At 47.2% G+C, this 14782-nt stretch overlaps 1 protein-coding gene across 1 annotated transcript in view; it reads right to left on the bottom strand.

The window, feature by feature from the left end:
- Nucleotides 1–14782, bottom strand: part of KCNN3 (potassium calcium-activated channel subfamily N member 3) — a 165339-nt gene that overhangs the window by 55833 nt on the left and 94724 nt on the right. Inside the window, 1 exon segment of the mRNA XM_033195907.1 lies at nucleotides 9331–9749. Coding sequence (XP_033051798.1) covers nucleotides 9331–9749 — 419 coding nt within the window.

Below are 14782 nucleotides of genomic sequence, written 5' to 3'. Positions count from 1 at the left end.
TCATATAGTGGGTTCAACATAGTAGGGTTTATTTCAGGGTTTTCCATTAGGTTTCATTGATCTGTTGTTATTGATTTTTCAGTAATGCCAGAGGGACTTAATTACTTTCAGTTTTGTAATACATTTTAATATCTAGTAGAGAAATCCCCCTCAATGGTCTTCTGTTTCAAAAAAAAGTTAAGCTATTCTCACTCATTTATTAAAACATCCTCAGAATCAGTAGTTATTCTCCATTACAATTTCTAACTTTGTGTTTTCTTTCTTCTCAATTAAATTTATATTTTAGAAGTTGGTATCTTTTGGATTTATAAATTATGTTTTCCTGGTTTTTAAATTCATTAATTCCTATCTTTGCCTTTGTTCTAAACTTAATCTTCTCTCCTGAGGTTTGTTTTATTCTTCTAATGGATTCAGTTATTTTATCTGTTCATTTTTTTCTCTTTTTATTATTAAAAATGGGGTTTCCCTATGTTGCCCAGGCTAAGGCAGTGGCTATCCACAGGCACAATCATAGTCCACTACTGGCTGGAACTCCTAGGCTCAAGCGATCCTCGCACCTCAGCCTCCCAAGTAGCTGGGGCTATCAGTGCACACCATCGTGCCTGAAAAACTTTAAAGATATTTTTCATCTGAGTACACCTTTGGTCACATCCTGAGTTTTTATATATAGGGTCGTCATTGTCATAATTTTCTAATAGCCTTTAATGGTAGTTTTGAATTATCTGTTGTAATTGAGGAGATTGCTTTAAAAGTCCCACCCAAAAGTTTTCCTTTGATTGGAGTTTTATGGGCTTGTGGTCAGAGAATGCAGCCCGTGCAATTTTTCTGATGTTTTGAAATGTGTGACCAAGAAGTTGATCGATTTTTTTAAGTGTTCCCTGGATGCTTAAAAAGAAGATGTATTATTTGTTTGTAGGTTACAAAGTGCTCAATTAATTTAAACATTTAACAATTCAGATTTTCAATCTCATTTTTTTGTATAAAATTCACAGTTTTACTGTATATGGCACTTTTATCCATATTAAATGGTTCTTTTGGACAATTTAATGATTTCTGTTTTGAATTCATCTTGGTTTAAAATGAGAACTTCTATTCATTTGCCATCTGATTTGTACTTACCTAATAAATCTTTGCTCTTCATTTATTTTTGGGTCCTTCTGTTCTAGGTACTTCTTTTGTAAACTGCATGCATTAAATTTTCCTTTTAAATTTCATCTAAGAGACATTTACTTTTAACAAGGAGGTAAACACAATTATGTTGATTGTTACCAATTTTAAGTTTGTTTTTCTCTGATCTTCTTTCATACTTTGTATTGAAATTCTTTCTTCCTGCTTCCTTTATTTTTTCTGTCTTAGCTATGTGGGCTCTGATGTGGCATGGGAGGCACATGTTTTCAGGGTAGGGAAAAGGCTCTCAGGCTGGTGTTGGAGTCTCAGGTCTGCTGGCTCTGTGGCCTGAGGCACATCGCTCAACCTCTCTGTGTCTCAACATCCTCACATATAGAATGGAGATACAATCTCATAGAGCTGTGGTATGGATTAAATGAAACAATGCATGGCTGATGCTATTGTTATTCTTGTTATACTTATAAAATTTTGCCTGTGGTTCCTTTAGGTTTAAAAAAGTATTTCTCTGATTGCTAAAACTGAGTAATAGGGCTTTATTTTAAAATTCTTCTCTACATAAGACAATGCATCTGGCATGCTTTTACTAATCTCTTCTAGTCTTCTCCTCTCAAATTTTTAATCTGAGGATTTACAGCCCTTGAATTATTATTGAATTATTGCTTTAATTTCATACAGCTACTCTTTCCAGAATCTAGTTTTTCTTTGACATTAGAATTTGGAGTTTTGCAACCATTCATAAGTTTAGTCTTGAATTCATGTTTGCCCATGTGAACCAATGTCTACCTGTCTTTCTTTACAACATTTCATTATTAAGATCTTAATTGTGATTCATTCTTTGGTCAACTGGCAAACGAGTTCCCACCAAAAGTGTAGGTGATTTACCTTCTGAGCCCAGAAAACTCCAAGAATGACTTTTGTTCCTCTTTGGTTGCCTCACTCAAATGACAGGGTGGATCCAAATTTAAAATGCTGTGGAAGTGTTCTCGTGACTCTGAATTTAAGCTTCTTGAGGGAGAGTTGGCTCTAGGATGCCTGTGTGCCTCTAGGATTGTTTCACCTTATGATTCAATACATTTTCCAGAAAAGGAATGAATCAGGGTATGTCTAGGGGTGGCTCCTCCTGTCCCCTACATTCTAACTGGAAAAGAGGAATCCTTTTTGATCTGCCTGCTCTGATCGACCATCCCCACACACAACATCCCTTACCTAGGCCAATTCCGAAAACGTTTACTTTGTGTATATCTCTGATTATGCTTTTATTCAAATTATTATCATTTCTTCCTCTGAAATAACTCTAATTCTTACATTTCACCTGGATCCTATAGCCTCCAGTTCTGTCCCATTCATCCTTTCTCTTATCTCTTCCACATTCTGAAAGAATTTTAAATTTTTTAAGTTTGTCTCCACATTCCACATTTTAAAAAATGTAGTGCCATCAATGTGGATTTTCTTTTTGCTAAAACAATTTTAGTTTTCTGGAACTCTGTGCTTATGTGAACCGGATACATTTTCATTTCACATCTGCCCACTCTTCTCTGTCATAAGGATCATATATATTCTGGCACCCTATTAGAAATGCCCAAGACTCTTCTTTCTTTTTCCCCCTTTTTTTTTTTTTTGAGACAGGGTCTCACTCTGTTACCCAGGCTGGAGTGCAGTAGCACAATGTCTGCTCACTGCATCCTTGACCTCTCAAGCTAGGTGATCCCCCCACCTCAGCCTCCTGAGTAACTGGGACTACAGGTACACCACCACTCTCGGCTAATTTTTTTTTCCCCCAGAGATGGGGTTTCGCTATGTTGGTCAGGCTGGTCTCGAACTCCTGACCTCAGGTGATCCGCCTGGTGTAACCTCCCAAAGTGCTGGGATTACAGGCGTGAGCCATTGTGCCTGGCCACCCAAGACTTTTCTAATGTTGCTTTTTGTTTCTCATAATTAAACATTTTTTGGGAATCTTCAGGATTATTTTCCTCTTCCTTAATGCTGCAGGTTTTTCTCAAAGGCCTCCAGCAGGATTCCTGTCGCCTCCCTACCTTCCCTCCTGAGCCATCCATCTCTCCGCCTGGCACCAGCAGGGGATTGCCACAGGCTGCTCCTTCCCTACCGGAGGCTAACTTCTCACTTCTCCAGCTAGAGGGCAGGGTTCCTGGGTCTAGCAGGCTTCATCCCATGTGGTAGGCTACTTTCCTATCCTCTCTAACTAGTTCTCTGATACCACAAACCAGTGGTTTGCAAACTTTTAAAATCATGGGCTCCTACCAGTTAAAAGTTTTTTTAGCACGCCCTCCTCCATTATACACATATTTATTATAAATTACAGACATGTATTGCTCTCTACCCATTTATTTTATTTTATTTATTTTTTTTTTGAGGCAGAGTCTTGCTCTGTCGCCCAGGCTGGAGTGCAGTGGCCGGGTCTCAGCTCACTGCAAGCTCCGCCTCCCAGGTTCCCGCCATTCTCCTGCCTCAGCCTCCCGAGTAGCTGGGACTACAGGCGCCCGCCACCTCACCCGGCTAGTTTTTTGTATTTTTAGTAGAGACGGGGTTTCACTGTGTTCGCCAGGATGGTCTCGATCTCCTGACCTTGTGATCCGCCTGTCTCGGCCTCCCAAAGTGCTGGGATTACAGGCTTGAGCCACTGCGCCCGGCCTCTACCCATTTATTAAATACTAGCTAGGCTTATTATATATACCCATATGTATACCCATATATATACGTGGGTAGAAGTTCTGATCATTTCTTCCCATAGTCCCATGGATCACTGTGCGTGTGCCCCACATTGGAGGTTATAACTCAAACCAAAGCAGCCCATGAAGAAGCACAGTGCCCGGCCCCACTGTTCTCAGGCTTTGCTCAGTTCTGCTCAGCCTACAGGGTTTAGCTTGCAGGTTTTCATCAACCCCACGTAGGGTGCTTCATCCCTGTAATGACCACCTTCCTACTGTTTTGTTTTTGGGTTTTTTTTTTTTGAAATGGAGTGTCACTCTGTTGCCCAGGCTGGAGTGCGATGGCGGGATCTCGGCTCACTGAAAGCCTCGCCTCCCGGGTTCAAGTGATTCTCCTGTCTCAGCCTCCCAAGTAGCTGGGACTACAGGTGTGTGCCACCACGCCTGGCTAATTTTTTTGTATTTTTAGTAGAGACGGGGTTTCACCGTGTTAGCCAGGATGGTCTCGATCTCCTGACCTCATGATCCGCCCGCCTCAGCCTCCCAAAGTGCTGGGATTACAGGCGTGAGCCACCGCGCCCGGCCATTCCTACTGTTCCCTTGGAGTGGAAGTGCCCGTTCTTGGAGGGGCAGGAGGTTGTGGGAAGGTGATCGAAGGAGGAGGGAGCTGTGGTCTTGCTTCCTGCCGCGGGCAAGTGCAGACCTGGGTGTCTGAGGCATGGGCAGAAGAGGGCACAGGAAGGAAGCCTCTTTTTACCTCCTTACAATGGGAGTGGTGGCTCTTTTAATGAGAGAAAGAACGGATCACAAATTGTTTTTCTCCTGCTTTAGGAGCTAGGTCTCCAGAATAAAATTTCTCATTAAAATATCAGTATGCCAAAAGTTAACCACCACAATCAAAAACCTGTTGACAGACTGAAGACCTGGGACACTGAGATAGCCTGTTGCAGAATTTGGAGCCTCCGGAGGGACAAAAGCAAAGGGTCCAAAGGGTCCGCAGGGAATCCACTCAAGAGGCAGGAAGGTCATTTACAAAGCATGGCTCTGATGGCAAAGCTTACCCCACTTCATCAACGTTATAGGAGGCCTTCTTGCTCCTCCCAAGGAGATAAGCATACGAAGGTGAGCTGGCAGGCCACTGCTCAAGGCATGCTAGGAAAGCTGGCTTCTCCAACCTGCTGCCGCAGTGAGGACCTGGGGCCTCAGATGGTCTCTCCACCAGTAAGGCTGCTTGGCGCTTGACAGTGTATAATCAGGAGGTTCCTCCCTGAGAGGCCTGTGGGAGGTGGGCAGGCAGCCAGGAGAATCCCAGAGAATGCGGAGTGCCACAACTGTCAGGCCTCAGAACCCATGATGTAATGCCTCTCCGGGGGCCAAGGAAAACAAGCCCGCTGTTGTCACTGCCCTCCCAGCAACCAGGCACTGCCCTCCCCATGGCACGGCTGTTCTGTGTAATTACGATCCCACTCTCTCTCCTTGGGAGAAGGAAATATGAAAAACCTTTGCTGTCACATAAAAACCAACCCAAGATATGAGAACTGTCTTTTAAAATACATCTTGCTGTAGAGAGATTTCCATAGCAACTTCAGAAGTGTGTGTATACAACTAGACATAAGTCTAGGCTGATGAAAGCCACCTGGAATGTGAACAGGCTCTGGGCATCAGCAGCTGTGGATTTTTCTAGAACCTGTCATGCTGCTGTGTGACCCTGGGCAAGTCACTTACCCTCTCTGATGCCTAAGGTGATAGAATCATCATCAGATCAAGCTGAGAGAGATCAAGATCATCTTGTCCACACTACCCTGGTCTGATGCTTCAGTTCCCCAAGGCTTCCCCTGCTTCCAGCTTCTGTCCAGTCTCTGGCTGAATAAGTCCTGGCTGAAGGTCTCTGCCAATCTTACTTATTATTTGATATTGGGAAAGACAATGATCATTTAAGCGAGATTCTAAAAATATTGCTCAGTGTTTGTAAGAGAAGTGCTTTGCCTGTTTAGGAAACAATATATTAATAGGGCAGATTCCTGGGACAGAGTCTGTGAGCTGCTGAGATTTGGGGGTGGGAGTTTGATTGGGGCTGCTCTCAGGATCAATACCTCTGGGGTGTAGGGGAAGCTCCCAGGTGCAGTGGTAACAGAGGCCTTAGGTGATCCCTCAGGGACCCTGGAGCCCGGCTGAGTGTCCTACTAGAAGCAGTCAGGGTTGGGCCTTTGAACTCCCACACTGACAAATCCCCTCGGGAGCTTGCTGCTCCCAGGCAAGGGGCTTGACTTTAAGAGAGGGACTCAGTCACAACCCCAGCTAAGGGAATGAGAGCCCGGGTCCTGGAGGGGCATCCGGGTGAAGCAATATGTCATCCACTACATGGATGTGTTTGAATTGGATATGAAGGCAGCCTGGGAGGCTTAAGTATGATAACATGGTCAAGACCATAGGCAGTGGAGGCAGGGAAAACAGCAAGACTGGGATTCACATGTCATTCTCAGTGGCCTTGAGACTCTGAGATTGGGAAAGTTGCCAGGAGAGTCGAGGCCATGATTTCCTCGTATGTGCAGGATTCAGCCTGGGTTGGTGACAACACATGGAAGTTCAGAGTCAGAAACGAGTCCAGATTCTGGCTCCATGCTTACTATTAATAGCTCTGTGACCTCGGGGCCAGTTACTTTCTATCAGTTTCCTAATTCTACCATGAGCCTTCATGTCCAATTCAAACACATCCATGTAGTGGATGACATGTTGCTTCACCCAGATGCCCCTCCAGGACCTGGGCTCTCCTTCCCTCAGGCAAGGTACCTCTCTCATAGATCTATTGTGAGGGTAAGCTGGGATGGCATATGGATTTTACACAGAACCAGCACAGGGGAGCAACAATAACATCTACCATGCTGTAATACACCTCATGTTATACCTAAGTCTTTGTTCAAATGGCCTTTTTGCAAGAGAAGGGAACTTTCCGATTTGCTCATTGATTCTCCGTGCCTTGGTCTTAGCGGGGGCTTGTGACCCATGTCTGTAGAAAGAGAGAGAGAGACCCAGGGGCCCACCAGGGGCCAGGCTAACCCAGCCTCAGCTTGGAAGTTATGGAAGGCCATGCAATATCAAATGAGATGCATCATCTAAGTACTTTGCAAACTACATTCTTTAAAACAAGCTTCTTTTCCAGTGAAAAATGGTCACCCCTTCTTGTGACAGGTTCAATAAATTATGAAACTCACTTGCAGGTACTTTGTTGCATGTTCAGCCTGTTTGCTCATCTGAAGTACATGCCAGGGATCATCCGAGGGCATGTAAGACTTCAAATAGCTTAAAGGGCTACGCAAATTCAATTACTATTGTTGATAGACAATGTGGCTTCCATCATTTAGAAAGGAAAACAGGAAGAATATAGGCCAATGTATGGTAGAAGTTGGGCTGTTCTAATTACAAGTAGGCAGCACAAAATTCCCAAGAGTTATCAAGGGATCTACACTATTATTATTAATTTTCACCATCACTGGATCACAATACACCGTGCATATATACTACCTTGTTTGACTCTAACAGTAAATCCTGTATCCAGCTTTCAGATGAGAAAATTGAGGTCCAGAGAGGTGAAGCGACCAGCACAATGTTGCTCAGCTAACAGTACCATGAGGAGTTTGGGGTCAGAACCCAAGCACATGCTTTCTCCATTGGGCAAAGAGTGTCTGCTTACCGGAGAAGGCTCATGAAGCCCCGTGCAGTGTGGTCCCACTCAGAGCGGATGTTGCAATGTCAGCTGCTGAGTAATGGCGAGGTTCTGAATAGGTGAGCATGGTGTGTCCCTGAGGCTCTGTGTGTGAGAAAGGTCTTCCAACACTGCACTGGCTCTCACAGCCTGAACCTGCATCCTGGAGCCTGAACCCTTGTTCTGCGGCAGCAGAATGCCCTCTCAGTTTGACCGTGTGTCTGCTGGCCAAAACGCTGAAAGAAATATCTGCAAACAGAACGTCTCAAAAATAGGTAGGAGATACGGTTCAAGGTACCCATGTGGGGTGTGTTTAGGCTAACTCTTCCCCAGACTTCTTTGTCTTGTTTGATCTCTGCTAAGACACTGGCGTATGGAAGGTTTGACAATATAATTGTAAGTGTTGACGAATTAAGGATGACTACCAGGATCTGTGTACATTACACGGGATGCTTCACCATACCTCCCAACATACTGAAAATAATCTCTCTCAAGTAAACATAGCTTCGTTCTATTTCAAGTGATCCTCAATTTAAAATGAGGAAACTGTACTTCGGAGAGGTTAAGTAACTTGCCCCAGGTCTCACAGTTACTTAGGGGTAGAATCATGGTTTCTGACCTAGATTTGGACTCCACATATCAAATCAGATTAAAATGAATATCCAGGGCTGGGTGCAGTGGCTCACGCCTGTAATCCCAGAATTTGGGAGGCCAAGGTAGGAGGAACACTTGAAGCCAGGAGTTCAAGACCAGCCTGACCAACATGGTGAAACCCCATCTCCACTAAAAATACAAAAATTAGCCTAGCATGGTGGTGTATGCCTGTAATCCCAGCTACATGGGAGGCTGAGGCAGGAGAATTGCTTGAAGCTGGGAGGCAGAGATTGCAGTGAGCAGAGACTGTGGCACTGCACTCCAGCCTGGGTGAGAGGACGAGACTCCATCTCAAATAAATAAATAAATAAATAAGATGAATATCCAGAACCCCTTGCATGGGAGAAGAGTCACGAAAGGCAGCTCAAGAGTGGTGGAAGGAGGTGGTCTCAGTCCTGCCCTTGAGCCTTGATGATGGCTGTTTCAAGGAGTTGGCATTTTGTTCTACAGCCCTGGATCTCTATCAGGACACATCTCCCTTCTAACTCATGAGTAGCTTCTCTGAATGACTCCCAACCACCAGCCTCCTAAAACAACGTTTCCCAAAGTGTGTTCCATCAGGTACAGTGCTTCTCAAACTAAGGTGCATATGAATCACCAGGTGACCTTGTTAAATGCAAATTCTAATTCAGTCATTCTGGGCTAAGGCCTGAGATTCTGGGAATTGTTCTAACAAGTTCCCAGTGATGCCAATGCTGCTGGTCTGTGAACCAAACTTTGAGTAGCAAGGTACCAATAGTGCTTTATAATAAAAAGGGTTTGAGGGCAAATACAATTGAGAAAGTCTGAACTAAACAAAAATAAATGGTTTCATTACTGCAGGACTTCTCAGAGCCTTTAAAATGCTAATAAGCATTATTAATACCCAAGAGGAAGAAATTGCAATGTGTTATATGTGAGTTACTGATGTAACCAGAATGATATATTGGTTTGCAAAGAAGCAACGGAAAATCAGGAAAATTCTGTGCCTTTTTCCCACCTTACCTTGGTTCCAAAGCTGCAATTACAGCTCATACTCAACCCCAACTCAGCACTCCCCTCTTACCCATTGTCTCCTTTCAGGTGTCTGGGTATATGCCTGTCTCCTCCATCAGACCACATACCTCCTGGCACCCCTGCTCCTCCTCCCTTCCCTGTCCCAGCACAGACTCTGCACTCAGAAGGCCCCAGGTGGAATACCTTTCGCAGACACGGACGGTCCAGGCAGCAATGATCCACAGAGAGATGCTGAACACGAGCAGCACAGTGCCAGGGCAGATGGTCATGAGCGTCTTCATGACGAAGCGGGTGTTGAAGTTGATCTTGTTGAGGGCTCCGATGCTGCGGGACGAGGCATCAGTGAAGAGCTTGCTGTGCAGCAGCATGACTCGGGCGATCAGGTACAGGCGCAGGAACATGGGGATAGACAGGATGATGTCCACATCGGCCTCCGCCCGGGAGGGTGTGTAGGAGAAGGCCAGGCGCGCCGTCCAGAAGAACTTGTACTCGCCAGGAATGGGGTGGATGGCGCACACCAGCATCTCCAGGCTGATGTAGAGGATGCGCTCGTAGGTCATGGCTATCCGCCAGTCATCCGCGCCATTGTCGATCACGAAGAGCTGGTGGGGGCAGAGAGTCCATTAGTGTGGCCAGGACCAGGAAGTGCACAGCAGGGCCCAGACAGGACAGGTGGGGCAGGCTGGGGCAGGCTCCTGGGCTCAGGTCAGCCTGATCACCTCAGCCTGCTCTTTAGGGGCCTTGCTGTGTGGCAAGAGCCCTGGATGGGGAGTAGGGAGACCTGGATTCAGGTCCGGCTGGGAGGCCCTGTTAAGACGCTTTGACTCTCTAGGCCTCACTTTCCTCCTCTGCAAATCACTTCTTGAGATATAGTGATTTATAATAAGAAATTATATAATTGGTCTTTATCCTGGTTTAGGCACAGTTCTTAAAACCTTAGGAATTTCCAAAGTGATAAGTGTCTTTTGTATGCTAATGAGATGACTAGTGGCTGGGGTGGGAGGTGGGGATCCAGGGTAGCCTCAGGATGGGTGCTGGTTGCCAGGGAAACCAATCTGGTGATGAGAGGGATGGAAATTTCAGCCCCACACCACCACCTCCTGGGAGGGAAGAGGGGCCCGAAGGTTAAGTTGATCACCAATGGCCAATGATGTCATCAATTATGTCTGTGTGATGAAACCTCCCTAAAATCCCAAAAAGACTGTGGGTGTGGGGGGGGGGGTGCGTGTGTGTGTGTGTGTGTGTTTTAACTTTTATTTTAGGTTCAGGGGTACATATGCAGATTTGCTATATAGGTAAACTTGCGTTACAGAGGCTTGTTGTACAGATGATTTTGTCACCCAGATGCTAAGCCTAGTACCCAATAGTTATTTTTTCTGATCCTCTCCCTCCCCCTCTCCACCCTCAGTGTCTGTCGTTCCCCTCTTTGTGTTTTGATGAGCTTCCAGACAGCTGGACACATGGAGGTCCCTGGACACGTGGAGGGTTCCGTGCCCAGAGAGGGCATGGAAGCTCCACCCCTTCCCATGTGCCCTGCCCTTTGCTTCGCTCCTATATGGCTGCTCATCTGAATCCTTTGTAAGGTCCTTTATAATAAACCAGTAAATGTGAGTTCAGTGAGCTGCTCTAGAAAATTAATGAAAACCAGGCCGGGCGCGGTGGCTCAAGCCTGTAATCCCAGCACTTTGGGAGGCCGAGACGGGCGGATCACGAGGTCAGGAGATCGAGACCATTCTGGCTAATACGGTGAAACCCTGTCTCTACTTAAAAAATACCAAAAACTAGCCGGGCGACGAGGCGGGCGCCTGTAGTCCCAGCTACTCGGGAGGCTGAGGCAGGAGAATGGCGTAAACCCGGGAGGCGGAGCTTGCAGTGAGCTGAGATCCGGCCACTGCACTCCAGCCTGGGTGGCAGAGCAAGACTCCGTCTCAAAAAAAAAAAAAAAAAAAAAAAGAAAATTAATGAAAACCTGAGAAGGGCGTCCTGGGAACCCCTGATTTATAGCCACTTGGTCAGAGGCGCAGGTAAAACAGCCTGGGGCTGGTGACTGGCATCACAAGTGGGGTCAATGTGGTGGGACTGAGCCCTCAACCCATGGGAGCCAACACTAACTCCAGGCAGACAGTCAGGGTTGAGTTATATTGCAGGACACTCAGCCAGTGGCCACTGGAGAACTGCTTGGTGTGTGGGAACCACCCCCTCCTTTTTGCTGACCATAAGTGTTCTATATTGAGCTGCTTCCCAAGGTCCCTTCCAGCACACAGGTGCCAAATTGGCTGTTTCACGATGGTGAGAAAGATCAACTCATTTGTATTAAAAACACATCCCTGAGCCCCTGCCAGACCTGAGCTGAGCCCTGGAAGGGGATGCGAAGATGAAAAAGTCATGTTTCCTGCATGAGTGAACTCACAAGGGCTGGCACAGATTCCTTCTCCCCACTCAGAGAAGGGAGCACAAGTGTTTGCTGGTAGCACTGTGCTCTCAGACAGTGCAGTGAAGTGTTCACGGCACGGACTCTGGAGCCAGACTGCCTGATCCTAACACTACTGGCTCCACGATCTTGGGCAAGTTACCGAACCGCCCTATGCCTCAGTGACCTCATCTGGGGATGATGATAATAGCTGCTGCACAGAGGCCGCTGTGAGGCTGCAGTGGGTTCGTATATGCAGCATGCATGGAATCCTGCCTAGCACCCAGCATGCTATGTAACTATTAGCTATTCTTAGTTTTAGCATTATTAATGGATCTGGTCTGTCTTTCTGTAAAATGACAGTTGGACTCAGTGATGTCTAAGCTTCCTTCTACCCCTAACCTTTCACGAAGATGCTTCCTGCTGTCACCTCATGAGGATGGCTGTTCACACAAGAATTGACTGAGCACCAGCTGTGTGCCCAGCCTTTGTCTTCGGGTAAGTCCCACTGGGGAGTCCCACCATGTTTGATGACTGTGAAACGGAGTTCACATCTTTCCCCTCTGTGGCCTCAGTCTTCATCTGAGACTGAAATGAGAAGCCTCTAAGGTCTCATCCAGCTCAGATGATTTGATTCTTGGAGGGTGAGGCCTGAGATCCACGCATATGTTCGGTGTGGGCCTCCTATTCAGGCACCTCACTTCTGGGAGGTAGTGGAGTGTTTATCATCACACTATGCCCTCTCTCTACTGGCCCTTGGCCCTCCAGCAGATCTGGCTGATGCCTGTCCCAGGTCATCCACAAACACATCCCACTCAAGACTCCAGCCTCATATGCTGCCTGCTCCACCGATAGCCACAGAGAGCTGCTGCTCTCCAAAGCTGCTTGTGTTTGCCTTTAAACAGGAGACAGGCAGGGTCCTGTGGCCTAACATGAGCTCAGGATGAAGGGCACCAACACCAGCACCTCCTGGCCAGGAGAGCAGCCCACGCATGCATCCTGGGAAGGCCTGAGCTGCAAGGCTGGAAGAAACTAGCCTGGGTTAGGAGAAATTAATGTTGAGGCCAGGGTTGGGTGGAGGTTTTACTTAACCTGGAAATACACCCTCAGTACAGAAAGAGTAACAGAGAGACTGGATCAGCATGGATTTGTGGAGTCTGGCTGAAAGCCAAGTGAAGCCTTCCTTTCCTCCCTTGCACAGGGAGATCAGGGAATGAAGGACTCTTTATTCTGTCCATCCAACTATCTCCTTGATGGTCTGGGCTGAAGGAAGCTTCTGCTCTGTTTCAAAGTTAGTCACCAAGCAGCTTTCTCTCCCCATTTTGCTGCCTTCCTTAGTTCAGCAGGAACCGAGGACCCAGGAGAGGACCTATGGTACCAGGCCTGGTGTGGGGTGGGCGGGTGATGCTTGCCTTGCTTTTAGCATCTACCTGTGATATGTTTCGGCAGCAAGGGGAACCTACCAGGCAATTCAGTGGGCCCTGAGAGGCATGGGGCGGGGGAGGCAGCACTAGGAGGCAAGTCTCTCACCTTGCTGAGCCTCAGTTTCTTTTTCTCCCTGCTGTGTACCCTTACAAAGCCATAATGGAGAGCAGAGGAGACAATGGGTTGACAGGGCTTAATAAACTACAAAGGATCATTTGTTCATTCATTCATTCATTCATTCATTCAACAAACATGTGTTGACGGCCCTACGAGCAGCCCCCCACCCACCCACCATAAGGATCCTGAAGGGAAACTAGAGGGGACTGTGGGAGCAACTGGCTGAGAGGCTCACCTGGTGGCTCTAATCAGGGAGCTGTCATCTCTGAACAGGAGACAGTACCCAGCACAGCACCAGCTGGAGACTCACCCTCCTCCTTCCCCAGTGCAGCTGAGCCTGGGTTTTTCCAGACACAGGTTTCCCCCAGCAATTGGAAAGCCCTAATGGCTGTTCAAAGGGTTCCCTCTGCTTCTAACTGCCGCCCGATAGGCCAAGCCATGGCAACGTGACTGCCTGGCCAAATTCTTCAAATGCAAAATTAAAACCATCTACTCTGTAATAAAGAATTGCATCTGGTTACTATAGTAACTGGGTTCACTCTGGGCAGGAAGGGAAGCAACAAGTAACAGATTCCTTTGATTGCCTGATGAGGAGCGGGATTGTAAGCCGTCACAGCTGAAGGGGAGAACGCACCAGCAGCTCTGCCCAGCGTGACGGGAGGGTGCTGGTCCCCAGCTGCCTCTCAGGTGCCCTGCCTCAGTTGCAGCTTGCTGGTACAGGGAAGGTGGGGGCCACATGGGGTAGTGGAGCTGGAGGCCAGAGAGCTAGCCTGAAGTCCTCCACATCCAGGTATTAGCCATGTGATCTCAGGCCATGCGTGACTTTTCCGAGCTTGTTTCCACATCTCCAACAGGGGAACATTGACCTTGGCCCTGCCTGCCTCATGAGGTTAGTGTTAGGATCCAATAATACAGATATAAAGTTGGTGGCTGGGGTTGGTGGCCCCCGCAGTGGCTCACGCCTGTAATCCCAGCACTTTGGGAGGCCGAGGCAGGCAGATTGCCTGAGCTCAGGAGTTCGCAGCCTGGGCAACACAGTGAAACTGTCTCTACTAAAACACAAAAAAATTAGCCAGGCGTGGTGGTGGGCGCCTGTAGTCCCAGCTGCTCGGGAGGCTGAGGCAGGAGAATCACTTGAACCCGGAAGGCAGAGCTTGCAGTGAGCCAAGATGGCGCCACTGCACTCCAGTCTGGGCGACAGAGCAAGACTCAGTCTCAAAATAAATAAATAAATAAATAAGTCCGACAGTGCTTTACTAACTGCTCTAAAAATGTGAGGGATTTTTAAGCTGGAGGGCCTGAGGGGCACTCATAAACAGTGTGTGTAAAGAGGCGGTGTTTTGAGTAGGCGGTAGGGGGAATTTTCAGGCTACAGGTTAACAGCCTCTGCTAGACAGGGCTCCACTGCAGGGTTTTCTGCATCTGCAGGGTGGGACGTATCCCAGAAGATCCCATTGCTGTCCCACATGAGGACACTGTATGCTTCTTTCCTTCTGACCCCTGGAATCACAGTTCTCCAAGTGTGGTCTCGCTCCCTCCCGTTTCAGAGCAAGTAGCAGATACCCCACTCCGCTGGTTCCTCACTCTGCATCCCATTCATTCCTAACAAAGCACAATCCCAATTATTGATTTGCGTTTGTGAGATTTTTGCTGTCTCACCCGTTAGACGTAGTTCTCAACCTA

Source organism: Trachypithecus francoisi, unplaced genomic scaffold (genome assembly GCF_009764315.1).
Source record: "Trachypithecus francoisi isolate TF-2019V2 unplaced genomic scaffold, Tfra_2.0 Lachesis_group5, whole genome shotgun sequence".
Taxonomy (NCBI): Eukaryota; Metazoa; Chordata; class Mammalia; order Primates; family Cercopithecidae; genus Trachypithecus; species Trachypithecus francoisi.
Note: the sequence above shows the minus strand (reverse complement) of the source record. Positions and strands in the feature narration are given on the sequence as shown.